Source organism: Symphodus melops, assembly GCF_947650265.1.
Source record: "Symphodus melops genome assembly, chromosome: 16".
Lineage (NCBI taxonomy): Eukaryota > Metazoa > Chordata > Actinopteri > Labriformes > Labridae > Symphodus > Symphodus melops.
In genome coordinates, this window is record NC_136706.1 from 1,892,294 (window position 1) to 1,907,129 (window position 14,836).

Below are 14,836 nucleotides of genomic sequence, written 5' to 3' on the forward strand. Positions count from 1 at the left end.
GTTTATTTTGGCTCCCCTGCACCCCTGCACGCATCCCGCCTCTTTCTCGTTATTTAAAGCCGACCTGGAGCTTTAAAATCGGTCTCAAAAGCACTCACAGAGTGGAGCGACAACTACTTTCATATTACAGCTTCGGCATAATTTTTCGCTGACGCGCCACCATGACGCATTTCGCTCCTCTTCTCACTCTGCTTTTCACATCATCACTCGTGCGATGGACGGCTGCAGAAGCTTCGATCCTGTGCCCCTGGACTCGGGTTTTACCCAGCGAACAGGTGCACTACACCTTTGTGCGGAGGGACCCCCGGCAGGCGTCTCCATCTCTGCGGCTCTACCACACCGCCTGGTCCGGGCGCACTCTGCTCAACTGTGCCTGGAGCGCGCATGCAGCGGTGGTCCAGAACTATCTCTCTCTGTGCCAGGAGCGCGCGCACGAGTTTGTCGATCAAACAGATGACAGTTTTAACACGGACATCATATTCGAGGCAGAAGACATGTGCGTCTCTGTGGATTCAACGGACGCCGGAGGGAACGCTGCGAAGAGGTCAGTGAGAAGCTTGGCTGGTTCATCCTCTGAGAAACATGAAGGTCGAGCTCAAAGGTCAGAGGTCAGGAGCCGGGTGAAACGTGGATTTATTGTACCGGGGACCCTCTGGTGTGGCTCTGGAAACAAGGCTCCATCCTATGAGGATCTGGGTATGTTGTTTCCCTGCTTCTTTTAAATTAGACCAATAATGAACCTGACAATAAAGTTAAGCACAGCTGCCATGCATTTTAAGGTTGCAAACTATTTTTTAAAGTTGTATAAAGTTATACAGTTAGAACATTGGCTGTTGTGTTAAGTGGAAGGACTTTGGAGAGATTAGTCAAAATCCTGATTTTTTTGTGTGTGTCTTGATTAAAGCTCCTGTGAGGAGTTTTTAAGATGGTTATTAAACAAACTGAAATGTACTCTAATGTCTCTTTATGACCGACACAACCAAATGAAACCTTCAGTGACCAGATGAATTATTACTGTATTGTTATTATTAATGTCTGAAATTGCTGCTGCAGGGTCGACACATAAAGTAACATTACAGTAGTCTGTGAAAGTATACGTTCTTTACATTTTACACTGCTACAGTAATTAAACAGTGACACGTTCGACTGTTATTAGAAAGCAGGATGAGATTTGTGGTTGAAAGTTGAGTTATTTCTTATTTTTAACTTAAGGGAGATATTTGTGTGGCTTACAAAGACTTACATGGATTCTTTCCTCATTTTTCCCTATTTTATAAAACTAATGTTTTGATTATTTTGAGGTGCAGAGTTCTGCATACATTTAACATGACTGAGTTGACTGACAGGTGGGCTCATTGCAGCTGTAAGGCCGGTCTCCTTGCCTGTTAATTAATTGATGAGCATTTCCAATATGGTGACCTCCATCATTGGGCCTCTTCAAAAACCAATGGGTGACATCGCTGAGACTACATGTTTTATACAGAGTATGTTTGCAAAATAGATTATGTGGAATCATTTGAATCTTTTGTATCTCGTCTTCTTCAGATTTTCTGTTAAAGAAAAACTCATTTTATCAGTTAATGACTCGAGATGCAGGAGGGAATCAAAGTGTGATTGTGTTGCATTAATCTCCTTCTCTCTCATGCAGGTGTTTTTTCAGACACAGACAACTGCTGCCGAGAACACGACCAGTGCAAAGACACAATTCTGTCCTTTCACTCACAGTTTGGTGTCTTTAACAGCAACATCTTCACCATGTCTCACTGTGACTGTGACAACAAGTAATCACCCCATTTATTAAGAAAGTCAAATCCAGCTCATTGGATGTTTTTTGGTTGATGCTTGTTCATATAACAGGTCTATATGATCATGTTCTAGGTTTCGCAGATGTCTGATGGAATCCAATGACAGCATAGCTGATGTGGTGGGTTACACTTTCTTTAACCTGCTGAAGATGCACTGCTTCGAGTTCTCCCACAGACTCCAGTGTACACAGAGAAACTGGTTTGGCATGTAGGTTCATTTCTTGTTTCTAAAGCCGAGGTTGATATTTTGACCACAGTTATAAAAAAGTCCCCCTACTTTCTCTCATTCTACTTACCATGCAAATACTCTGGAGTTATCCGCTTTGAGTTTCATATTAATTGCAGTACTAGAAGTTCAATATTGTGACCAGAATTCCTCTAAAAGGAGTTACATCGGCACAAGTCTCGCCTGATTATTGCATTTTTTTCCAAAAAGCACATGTTAGCATGGCGGCTTTAGCTCATACCTGCTCATCAAAAGCTCTGCTAGCTTTAAAAGTATCACAGTTAGAGAAAATGTGTACAATTTTGGGACTTCTTTTGTTTTTTGCCAAATGTTCAATAAGATGATTGGTGTTATTTTTTTTTTTTTTTATCATTTTGATGCTTAAAATGAAGCTTCAGAGCCAGATGGGCATTTGATTAGCTTCTGCTACATTAGCATAAAGAGTGGAAATGTGGTTGTAAAGCTAGCTTTAACAAATAATGAATCTATGAGTTGCTTTATTTGAAGCAGACAGGCCGTTTGTTTTAGTCAGGCTCTATGATAAGCTAAGCTAACTGCATGTTGGATAAATATTGAAATATCTTACTCCCCTCTCAATTTTAACCTGTTTTGTTTTGTAGGTGTAAAGAAATGAAACTGGCTCTGTACGCGGATGTTCATCCACCACCGCTGTACGAGTCTGAAAATCAGACTGCAGTCGGCATGAACAGCTCCATCATAAACACTACCATACCGAGACAACTCCTGGAGAGCAGCATGTCAGACCCCAAGCTTCCCTCCGACACTGCTGCAGCGTCTGCACCTACACCTTCCACAACCACCACCTCTGTCTCCATGTCACCCGTCACCCATGGCAACACCACAAAAATACCCACAAGATCCAAACCGGACAGACATGAGAACGCTTTACCCACCAAAAACTGGACTCTGTCTCACCTGGAGGCTGAAATCACAGGTATTACAATGTCTCATTTCCAAACGAGCCTATATTTCAAAGCTGCAGCAACAAATTTACGCTGATCAGAATCAGAATTGTTTTTTATTGCGAAGTACATTTACATATACAAGAAATTTGTCTTGGTGTTGTGCGTCCTCTCCGCAGACAAGCAGATGTCGTGTGCTGTGTACAAAGATCTGGATGAGTGCAGGAACAAGATCCTCCCCCAGCAGAAGAGATTTGGACTTCACAATCTGGATACCAGGACGCTGTACCACTGCAACTGTACCAGCAGGTTAATTTAACTAATATTGAGCACACTGAGAATTTTTTGGTTTGAACGTAGCACTCTGGCGGGCCTTTATATATTTAAATCACCAGCTGTTATTGCTGATTTTTGCTCGTAAAAATGAAAGTCCCACTGACTGAACGTTTAGACTGATTGTTGTAGTGTGACACCATGTCAACATTACACAACCCTAAAAAGTAAACAATGTCGTGTGTAGAGTATATATAGACGATGTGATAAGGGTGCACTCACCTTTATTTCTGTCTGCACTGTGTCAAACAACGTAGACTTGGTGTGACATGTCATAAAACAGAAGACGGGTGCGAGCAGTGTACACATACTGTACAGTCACACGGTTACATAAGGTGCTCTTTGAATCTGCACACGGCTGATTTGACGGCCTTGGACATTATCGTAATCTCCTGTCTGCACACACTGCTTTGGTTTTTTGGTTTTCTTTTCGCTTGACTGCTCGGTTCAGCCGTGTTGACATTTGTTGTTGGTTTTTTTTTTGCCGTGTCTCTGATGTGTTTGTCTCTCATGTCAGATTATTCCAGACTTTGGCTAAACAAAGTAAACTGACCCAAATACAGACTCTTCTTCTGGGACATGTGTCGAAATCCTGCTTCCTCACACAGGACTGCACAGCAGACAACATGTAAGTATACAGACAGACAGAGATATGGCTTTAAAAACAGACATGAATGTCTTATTTTTAATAACCAAAAATTGCAACCACACTGTTTAAAGTGCACACATACAATGGCCACATTTCAGTACCCAAACGTTTCCGATATGTCTTACGTTGTTCTTCAATTCAATTCAATTTAAACTTGTCCCCGGGGAGGCAATTTAAGTATATCGATGTTGTGCAATATATGTTGCTTTGTTTTCTGCTCTGCACTGGTATGTGCTCTTCTGTTTACAAGTGTTTGTTTCTATTGTATTTATTTATTTATTGATTCCACTGTGGAGGCAGCTGAATGTGTGCAGGAGAATGAGTCCAGGACAAGTTTCCCCAAAGGGACAATAAAGAATAGATCTTTATTGTCATTGCTATAAGAAAAACAACAAACAACAGTTTAGCACTTCTTGTCAGTGGCAACACAGAAAGACGGATAGGAATAAAGATAATTTAAAGAGCCTCAGTGTCGGACCGTGCTGCTGTCTCCCCTGTGGTCTGTACATAGACTGTAAATATTGATGGACAAAGCCTAAGTGATGTCAGCCATGGCCATGATGACAATAACTAATACTAGGCTGTAAACATGTTACCTCCCACGTAAACATCTTTTTTAGCTGGTGAGAAAAGCTTCTGGTGCTTCTGCAGCCAGCCTTCATGAACTGCAAGATTGTGCACCTCCCCATTCACTGTGTTTTCTTTGCTGTGAAAAATTCAAAAAGTAATGAGAGAGACAATATTCTTCTCGGTCTGTTGTCGTGAAATCGAGGTATAGATCATTTAAAATGGATGTAATCAAGTCAAGAACAAGAATCTCAAAGTTATACTTCTGAGTAAAGGTAAATACAGCTTGGCAAATCTCCCTTTGCTTCTCCCTTGTTTAACAGCTGCACAGCAGCTCTGGTGCAAGCACAGCTTCCTCAGCTGGACAAGAGGATTGAGACAGACATGGAGGAGCAGCGCCATCTTCAGGCCGTCAAACTGAAGGTCAGGAGGCCTCACAGCAGGCGAGCCAAGAGAAAAGACAGAGCAGTAAGGCTGCACAGACTGTGCCTCAAGATGAGCCGGGCCAAGCACAACAAGATGCTCATCAGCAGGATGTGAGCAGGAAGACCTTGTCTGAATGTGAATATTACAAAGAGTGTTTTCAATGTGACTTACTGTGATGAATGAGACATTTTACGATACTAAGCTGCAGATTAAAGCACCTTAATACATTTTGTTATTTTTTAGGTTGAATTTTTATATTGTTTTTTTTTTTTTAATTTAAAAGCTACTTTTTCCTGCTAAAAGTTTTGCTTAGTATAATAACTGAAAACACTTGATCTTTATAAACTTTTTCTAAACAAGACTTAACAAGCGGATGAAATAGAAACATGTGAAAACAGAAGAAAAAAGATTGGAGAAAAGCTTTCTTGCGAAGGAGGTTGAAACATTTTGCAAAGACCGGTGTATTGAATGACTTTATGATGTCTTATTTATTTAACATTGAACCCATTGCAGTATTTTGTTTACATATTGAACAGTGTATCTTGATTATGACAAAATTATTGAAAACATCATACCCGTTTTTTTGGGATGCCCATTTTTTCCTTTAGTGTTACCATCCTATTTTTAAAGCAGACATTTTGACTTTTGGAAGAGGTCAAAAAGCTCCAGGAAGTATTTAGTATTTAAAAGTCTGCTTCTTTGTATTTTGACTCATGTAAGGCAAGGCAAGTTTATTTATATAGCACTGTTCAGACACAAGGCAATTCACAGTGCTTTACAGACAGAAAAACATAAAAACATTAAAACAGATGTAGCGATATGTAGCTCGTATAGTCACCTAGATTTTGCATTGAGATCACAAACTGAATCTTGAACACTCACGTAAGGATTTGTCTCAAAGCATAACTTTGCCTGTGAATAATTTAAGCTGCTAGCTCGTCAAAATGTCTTCCATGAAAATGATTTGATACTCGCGTCAGTTCTTTCTCCATCTCTTGTTGAAAAGCCCGACCTTTTTCAAACATTTAGTCTGTAACAGCACGGTGGTGAGCTTTCTACACTCGGTGCATTTGTAAATATTTGGAGTATGAGTTGAGGAAGATTTAGAAAGTGACTCAGCAATTTTTTATGTAAATATTTGTACATAAAACATTTGTTGGAATATTTCATTTATGATGTGGGATTAAAAAGGAATAGGTGGATATTTTTGAAATGTGTTTAGCTAATCTAAATTACACAAACAGGTTTGAGAGGGGAAACTTGGCTGACTTTATCCTGAAGGTAAACTAAAAGTTCAGATCGCAGTTGTTGCTAACGGAGCAACAACAAAACATATCCATGGACCCCCCCCCCCCCCCAGTTATTAACCAACTTTGTAAAGAGCCAAACTAGCTCCTGTTGTGTTAATGTTTCAGTGTAATGTTTCATGAAGGCTGAAAACACAAACATTTTTAACCAATACTAGGATAGCAGTTTTCCAAATGTTTCCAGTCTTTATGCTATGCTAAGCTAAGATTGCACATTTTTTAGCCTGAGAAAGTGAATAAAATGTCTCCTTAAATGTAATTTTTTTTCATAAAAATGAGCCAAACTTGCTTCTTATCGCAATATTTGGCACTAACCTGAATTGTTGTACTTCGTAAAGAGCTAAAGTAGCTCTTATTGTCTTAATGTAAGAGGGAACAAGTTCATTAATGGCGACATGAATCTATGAAAGCCACTCACACAGATAGGAGATAAAAAACATAAGGCCTACAAATCTTTCTTCAACCACTTAAAAAACAGGATATAACATCTGCTAGCCTAGCAGTTTCTAGTCTTTATGCTATGCTAGGCTAATTGGTCCTGACTGAAGCGTAAACTTTATAGCCTAATTTCACATTTTTTACAGCTGAGAAAGTGAATAAAATGTGCCCCAAAGTGCTTTCCGTTTACTTACAAGATGTTTTGGACACTTGTCTTTTCAACTGCAAATGTGGAGTTTAATAAATTGTTATAAAACTGTAAAACAATAAACTGTTAGCCTATTGTTTTGTTTGTGTCAACCCAGTAGACTAAATGTTTAAAACCTTGTTGTCTTTAGTATAGCCTAATTTCACATTTTTTACAGCTGAGAAAATGATAAAAAATATCTCCCAAAAATGCTTTCCGTTTTTAATGAAATGTTTTGGAAACTTTGAAACTGCAAATACTGTTTAATAATAATGTATTGTTTTTGTCAACCCAGTGGACTAAAAGATTAAAACCCTTAAGAAATTGTGATGAAATTATTCCACAACAAGAAACACACAACACACGAGCATCATCTCTTTTAATCTGTTTTACTTCACCGGCAGTGTCGTAATGAATATCTATCAGGTAACTCAACTCCTCTGTGACGTCATGAGAAGTAATGAACCCTCTCTGGCTGCTGAAGGCTGGAAGGGAGGCAGCCAGGGAGCCGACCGGATCCCCGCCTCTCACCGGACTCAAATTCCGCTATGGGGAGAAGGTCGGCTGTGGGAACATGGCGCAGTTTACTCTGGATTAACTTCCCTCAGGAGAAACTCTGGAGCATCGCAAGTTGGCACACAAACTCTCCACATATGTACCGATAAAGGGAAAGCCGCTGTAGAGCTCTTTACTCGCATTTCTCGGCTCCACTCGGGTTGTTTCGGAGGACTTTTCCCCGTCCTGCCTCACCGCTGTGTTGGCTGCTGTGTGGGATGAGAGTTTGGAGCCGCCGGATTTAGCAGACAGAGAGCAGGATGGAAAAGCAAAGAACCAGGAAAGAAAAGGTAATGCTGCACAATGGAAAAAAACAAAACAAAACAATGGGGTGCATGCTTTATTTAGAGCTGGAGCGAAATGGCAATCCGCTGTTGGGGCAATGCGATCTCTGCAGGAGGCTGAAGAAAGAGAGAAGGAAAGTTAGTTGGCATAAAGTTACAAGATCTGAAATAAGAGGTATAAAGAGCAACAACAGGCTGCTCCAGTGGTGGAAGAGGCTACTTACAGGTTTACATTTAAGAAACATGTACAGTGCCACACTCTTCAGTATTAAATGGAAGTGACACGATGGTGCAAAAATGAACATTTCAGGATGATGTTCATCATTGGATCATAGTTTGTGATGCTTTATCACTTAAAGCTATGTAGGAGTCATTTCAATGTTTTTCTGGTTCAGATCACTTTTTATAGATAACTATTGAATGGCTGTGAAGTCTTATTTATTGTAGGTCGTTATGCCAGTTAATTGGATTTAATAAGAACGTAGACAGCTAAAGTTATTAAGTAGATCTAATAGATGAATATTTGGTGTAAAAATAACATAAAATTTAACTTTAAAATATGAAAGGCCTTTAGCTAGATAAATTAATCAGGCAACTTGGCTTCTCTCATAATTAATCCATGTAGACACTCAAGTAAGACAAAGAGAATCAAAGTAAAGTTATGTACAGGGAAAGAGAAATTACGCTCAGACAAACAGAATGAAAATGTCTGGTCAGAATTAACGAGTCCTAATTGATGGCAGAGGTGGAGTTTACGCCGCCTCACAAACCTTTATAAAGATGTTTTGTTCCATAAACGATGATTTAACCTTTCACTTTACCAAGGTGTTATCGCTGGGCATGATCCTGATGAGGGAACAGCAGACTGTGTGAGGTCACATCCTCCATTTTAACAGCAGTAAAAATAAAAACACCTTTCAGGAAAGATAGAAATAGACTTCACTGACGGCATTAGAGAAGAACAACAGAGAGAAACAAAGACTGGTGAAAGTGCACGGTGTGTTTTTAATCACACACAGACGACGAGGTCGAAAGAAAAACTACAACGTCTGTGAGTTACAAAAAGAAACTCTGCTTGTTAAAATGTCCACTACTTTGATATTTCTGATCCCACATGTTGAAAACGATGCCATCCTCATCGTCACAATCACAGAGCTCAACTGTGACTGCTCACTTTTTCAGATGCTCTGGTTCTGGACGCACATTTTCCTGTTCAAATCTGCCATTGACACTTCACCCCAATCCGAATATCAAGAGATTGACCATCAAACACCAACACTCGTGACTATGTGGAATAATAATTTAGCAAATATATGTTTAAAGTTTCTCAATTTCCTTATCTGACATAATGATTGATTCTGTGATTGATTCAACAGAACATAATGCTTTCTCAATTAAATGTACTGTAACAGATGTGTAGGCTACACAAAACACTATTTGCTATTTCAGCCATTAAAACCTGTTTGGCCTGTATTTTTCATCTACCTGCCGCCTTGACCAGTGAATATGGGACCCTGTCGGTAATATGGTGAGCATCATCAGCAGCTGTAGAGCAGAGGTGGTTGGCTGTAACAAGCAGGCGTTTCCATGGTAACTGCAAAGAAGCAGGTTTGTAGGGACGACCCAAGACGAGTTAAACCTTAATTAAGCAAAAGTATGATTTATTAGATTACTCGATTAATCGACGGGATATTCGATAGAATACTCGATTACTAAAATATTCGATAGCTGCAGCTCTAGTGCGCACGTCCTCATATATGGAGGTATAGTCCTCAACGTGGGCGGCCAGGGTTCAAGTCCAGCCTCTGGCTCCCTTCCTGCATGTCAATCACTGTCTCTGTCCTATCGCTGTAATAAAGGCAGAAAAAGACACCAACACAGCTTCCTGGCAAACACCTTTCTTTACTCTCGGCTTAAACACTTCCTTCTTACAAATACACACTTACAGATGTTCTATTCCATTCAAACAGAATGAGGAGAATCATGGCGTTGCCTTGTGGCGACCGCCCCTCGCTGTGACTTACATTAAAGATCAAAGCGCTGCGTCCTGCGACAGTTTCCTCTCCTCCTGGTATTCAGACCGCCAGCTTCGTCACTGTTCTCCAGGAATGTTGACCTGGGCAGAAGAGAGGCTAGGAGTGTGTGTGTGTGTGTGTGTGTGTGTGTTCCTAATCTTGGAGGGCAGGATAGTCCTCTTTTGTTCCCGTGTTTTATTGCACGTGTGCGACAATGAAAAGTGTCGCTCCTTAAACTTGACCTCGTCGCCGACACAATAAACTACGATGGCCGACAGGTGCAAAGACTCACATTACGCTCGTTTTAACGATGCAACTTTACCATCTACACACTAAACGTTTAGTGCCTGGTCTCCCTCACTCTCTCCCACAGAGCGCCCTCTACAGGCATGGAGCACTTCTGTTGAAAACACTGGATTTGAAGATTTTTGTCTTGTTTGCAGTTGTTTCCTGAACATGCGTCTCTGTGTGGTTTGTATTCGCAGCTTGTTTTATGTAAACACAGTTATTTCTCATTTTTGCAGCATGTGTTTTTTTTCATTCGCAGCTTCATTCAGCTGTTGACTCCGTTGTCTTCGTTTGCAGTTTGCACGTTTTTCTGAGCGTGAGTTGTTTTAGCCTTTTTGTCGAGCGGCTCTTGCACCTGTCGGTCACCGTACCAAACCCAAGATGATCCCTGTTATTGAAGTTCTGTCCTTGAGACTTTCCTGCTTTGTAATACTTTCTGATCCACTGCAATCCAGAGGCAGATATATAACATTTCAGCTTCCTCCTCTGTGTTCAGGTCATGACTTTATTTTGCATATTTTACGAGTCAGATCCACACCAAGCATCACTTCCGACCTGCTGTGAGATCCTGCAGCGTTACTGAGCCAGGGTTCAGAGTCTTAAAAAACCTCAAGTTTCACAACAAATATTCCCATGATTGGCCAATATCAGCCCGTATATTGGTTGGTTTGTTTAGGTTTGAAGCAGAACATGATAGAAGTGTATATCCTCAGCGCAAGAACAAACCCCTGATCATTTATTCTCTGTTAAATAGAACTGTTTAAATCCTCAGTTATCATACTGGATGGCCTCATCACATCCGCCTGCAGTGACTTTTTTGAATCATTGAAAATGTCTCACTCAGCGACTACAGGCAGCTGTCAACTTGTCTACATGTGTAAAACAAAGCACCTTTATTTAGCTGCTGCAGGAACATGAAACTGATCCACACAGACAGGTGACACAACAGATCACATCCCGACGGAGCCGATTTCACACACAGCGGGTCCGAGCTCCTCGTCGTGCTTTAGATCAAGAAATCCCTCGGAAAAGTCGGAGACGGGAGGACGTTTCAGGACCTTTTTTAAGACCGAGCGTTTTCTTGTTAAAAAAAGAAAAACATGGTGTCGAGAAGTGTCTGAAACCTTGACGTGAGATGTGCTGCTCACGGTGAAGTGTCAGCCAGGTCTGCACTTCCCTTCAGCTTCGTGAAGGTCAGAATGTTTTCTGCTCAGATTCCTGTTTGTAACCTCTCAGTTTGTGTCGCACCTGCTTCGACACAATAGAGGCTTCAATGCATGTTGACAGCTGTGCTGCTGACCGGAATCCAGACTCAACCTGCTCTGAATTTGTGTGATTGCATAAGTCCAGCCTGACCTCCTGTCGGTGCTTTTCTTCTTCTGCTGTATTAAAAAAAAGTCCCAGTTCAGCAGTAATAAGCTTAAAGAGTTACGTCTCAGCTCCATGCTCCTGCTATATGGACCTCTTTGTTTATTACAGCAGCCGCTGTAGCTACGTGTTGAATGAGCTTTATGTCACATTATCCGCGACGCAACGCGGCACGTTGGTGAAATATATGATGGCGTGTTGGGAGAGAACAGGCGATAAATGGGAAGTGTACCACCACATCCGCCGCTGATGATTAAAGAGTGCAGGCAGAATATTTATTTTGGAGATACGACAGGAGATTGAGAGAGAAAGAGTGGCGGATTCAAACCCGAGCCAGCCGCTCACGAGGACTAAAGCCTCTGTACATGGGGAGCGTGCACTCGCCGCTAGGCCCCCCCTCAGAAGAAATCCAAAGAAGAAGAAGGAGAGGACATCATGCGTTAAAGCCTAAAGCGAGGTCAAACTGAATATCATCTCTTCTTCCGTTCATCACACATCCTGATGCGTCATCATTCGATCGTCTTGCGTTGAATACGTCATCTCACAATCCCTGTGTCATGATGTCGTCGTTACCGCGGACCACATATCGTGATTCCCCATCCGGATTGTGATCTTGTTCATTTCGTTGTTCTGTTGTGACACGTGAGAAACCGAGCTGACAAACTCGCTCGTGTTTTTCTTGCAGTTTATTTGAAATGATTCATCGCTGAGGTTTCAAACGTCTTTGTGTCTTTTTTTTTTTCTTACTCTGGCGATGCGTTTGCAAAGTTTCAGGAATCCCTCCAGTCTGCATATTTCAAGCGTGTTTTGAACGATGTGTGCGTTTGTGTGTGTGTGTACATGTAAGAGAGAGAGAGAGAGAGAGAGAGAGGGGGAGGAGGGAACAGAGAGAGATAATGAAGGCCTTGGTGTTCGCTTTTGGTGAAAAGACAAATTTGGAAACAGCAGAAGAGGGAGGGAGCGGCGTTTCACCGTTAAAGCTGCAGAGAGTTAACCTCAGTGAGCACGTTTCACACACAGCGTCAGGCGGCTGTGACAGGAGGAGAAGAACAGAAACCTCGTCTGACTGACTGATTCTCCGTCTAACTTTCCCCCCTTTCATCTCTGTGTCTCTGAGGAGGTGAAGCTGAGCAGAAAAGAAAACTTCACGCTGCAGCTCCGTGTCCCATTTAGCCAGAAACCACAGTTTGATTTGATGCAAATGAGGCCGCTGCCTCGATGACGTACTGGGAAGAATCCGACTCCCAGTAATTCGTGTTTTTTGTTTATGACTTATGTTCCTGCGGTCAGATGAACTGTTCCTTTGTCTTTAAAAAAACTTCTTTTTAATCAACAACAACATCATTATGGGCTTCTCTCATTCAGTACAGCACTCTCTCACTGACGAGACGTAAATGCACAAAATGTTCAGCTGCTCAAGCTCTGATTGGAGTTTTCCTTTGCGACTAATGTTGCACCAAGTTTTAAAGGGGACATATTATGAAAAATCCACTTTCACAGTGTTTTTTTAATTTTTTGGGGGGTAACCTGAGTGTCTATTGACCCACAAAATTTGAAATAAATCCATCCAGTCGTTTGTTTGTGGTCTGCATGAGTCTTAAAACGCTCCGTTTCAAATGTTCTCAGTTTGTGACATCACAAGGGGGATTCTGGGAAGAACATCTCCTCCCATGGACTCCACCATTTTGATTGCCATTTTTATTGTCTCTACAGAGGAGTGATGTTTTCTGGGAAAACTCAGGGGGCGGGGCTTATTGCATTTAAAGAGACACACACACCAAAACAGAGCGTTCAGAGAGAGCTGGTTTCTACAGGCTCACAAACCTCCTCTGCTGCATGATTCATGTTAGATTTGGACCAAAGTACAGCACAGATGTTTCAGTTTAAGGGATATGTGATAAAAAATTATATGACTAAAAGTTTAAGTCTCCTTGTCTCCTTGTTTCCTCTTCTTCTTCTCTTCAGTTCTCTCTGTTTGGTTCTCGCTCCACCAGCAGGACCGTCATCCCTCCCTCTTCCTCCTCCTCCTCTTCCTCTCCTGTCATCCCTCCTTCAGCCCCGAAAGTGAAAAAGCCTGACCGCCCACCCGCCTGCAGCCCCCCTGACCCACCCGGACCGCTCGGTCTGAGCAAAGCCGAGTTCCTGGAGCGCGTGCGTCGCAGTAACCAGGCGTGCCAGCAGGGGGAGTTTGCTCTGGCTGTGCGTCTGTACAGCGAGGCTCTGACCGCTGACCCACAAAACTGTATCCTGTACAGCAACCGCTCTGCAGCCCACCTGAGACTGGGTCAGTACAGCACGGCGCTGGATGATGCCATCAAAGCTCGACTCATCAATCCAAAGTGGCCAAAGGTAAGAAACCCTCGGGGAGCGGCACTAGCTTGGGTTGGGAACCGGAGGGACCAAAATATGGAAGTCAGTCTGGTAGCTGGAGAGGTGCCAGACCACTTCTCGAGGAAGGTACCGCCAGCTCAGGGGCGCCACCTGTGGGCCTCCTGCACTCTGCATTAATGCACGGCCACAGGACGTGTTTGTCCATGTGTGTCAGGAGCATGTCTTCACGATAACAGAGGGTAACATCGAGAGAGAATCATACCGTTAGTTTAGTGAATCGTTGGCTCAGTGTTACACACACACACACACACACACACACACACACACGGTCAGACATGCACACACACAGCGCTATGCTCTCCCACTTGCTCCGCCCATCCTGTCCGGCCCTTGTAGCGCCTCTGTTACTAAAGGTGGCTCTGGGGGGGGGGCTCACTTTGTCCCCCACCTTACATCTCTGTGACATAATGGTGAAAAGGGTTGAAATAACTGCACTATAATATCATTACAGTGTAGTCAGGGTTATTAATGGAGGACCTTCATTGTTGTGGAATCAGACTTTGAAAAGCCAACTTGTTGCCCGGGCACCAGAAGGGGGGTGGGTGGGCGGGGGGGGGGGGGGGGGGGGGGGTTAGTTGCCTTTGTCTTCTCTTCTCTGAGCAGTCAAAATTAGATTTTGCACATTGAATAATACCATGACATCACATTTACAGTTCAATAAAGAAAAGTGCCTCTTAGTTTTATTAAGACGTCATGCTCTGGCCCTGACATTTGAGACTTTTAACTTTTTAATTTTGGCAAAAATATCATGAAAACAATCATTGAACTTTGTCTTAAAATGCATCAAATTCACGTTTTAACTTTCAGGTCCTCCGCTAAGAAGTGCTCGCCTCTCTTCGTCAATCTTCTCCGCTCAGTTACTGTAACTCTCAGCTACAGCATGAGCCTTAAACTTAAGTGACCCACTCGTGCTGCTTTGATTGACGCTTCTTCTGATGTGCGGGCGGTTCCCACGTCCAGCTCCGTTAGAAAACCTTCATGAGGTGCCTCGTGAACAGTGTGGACCAGTTACTGACGGACACGCTGACTGGTGAATGAAGTGAACGATGGGGGAGCTCGAAGTCTTTTAAAGGC

General features: G+C 42.4%; 2 protein-coding genes across 2 annotated transcripts in view; both read left to right on the top strand.

Moving 5' to 3' along the window:
* pla2g3 (phospholipase A2 group III) lies at positions 1–5,401 on the top strand. The gene is made up of 7 exons (XM_079364992.1): positions 1–696; positions 1,649–1,781; positions 1,879–2,013; positions 2,652–2,986; positions 3,134–3,263; positions 3,805–3,915; positions 4,827–5,401. Exons 1-7 carry the CDS (start codon positions 162–164, stop codon positions 5,041–5,043), a joined length of 1,596 nt encoding a protein of 531 aa, XP_079221118.1. The 5' UTR covers positions 1–161; the 3' UTR covers positions 5,044–5,401.
* Positions 5,402–7,294: 1,893 nt separating this feature from the next.
* Positions 7,295–14,836, top strand: part of ttc28 (tetratricopeptide repeat domain 28) — a 92,457-nt gene continuing 84,915 nt past the window's right edge. Inside the window, exons 1-2 of the mRNA XM_079363963.1 lie at positions 7,295–7,706; positions 13,337–13,720. Coding sequence (XP_079220089.1) covers positions 7,677–7,706; positions 13,337–13,720 — 414 coding nt within the window. The 5' untranslated portion in view covers positions 7,295–7,676. The remainder of the gene's footprint in view (positions 7,707–13,336; positions 13,721–14,836) is intronic.

What these genes read in the sequence shown, in the direction of transcription:
- pla2g3 (XM_079364992.1), top strand. Translation starts at nt 162, where the DNA reads ATGACGCATTTCGCTCCTCTTCTCACTCTGCTTTTCACATCATCACTC. An exon ending in CAGAGAAACTGGTTTGGCAT is followed by an intron (nt 2,014 to 2,651) that starts GTAGGTTCATTT and finishes TTTGTTTTGTAG; the next exon opens with GTGTAAAGAAATGAAACTGG. An exon ending in CCTGGAGGCTGAAATCACAG is followed by an intron (nt 2,987 to 3,133) that starts GTATTACAATGT and finishes TCCTCTCCGCAG; the next exon opens with ACAAGCAGATGTCGTGTGCT.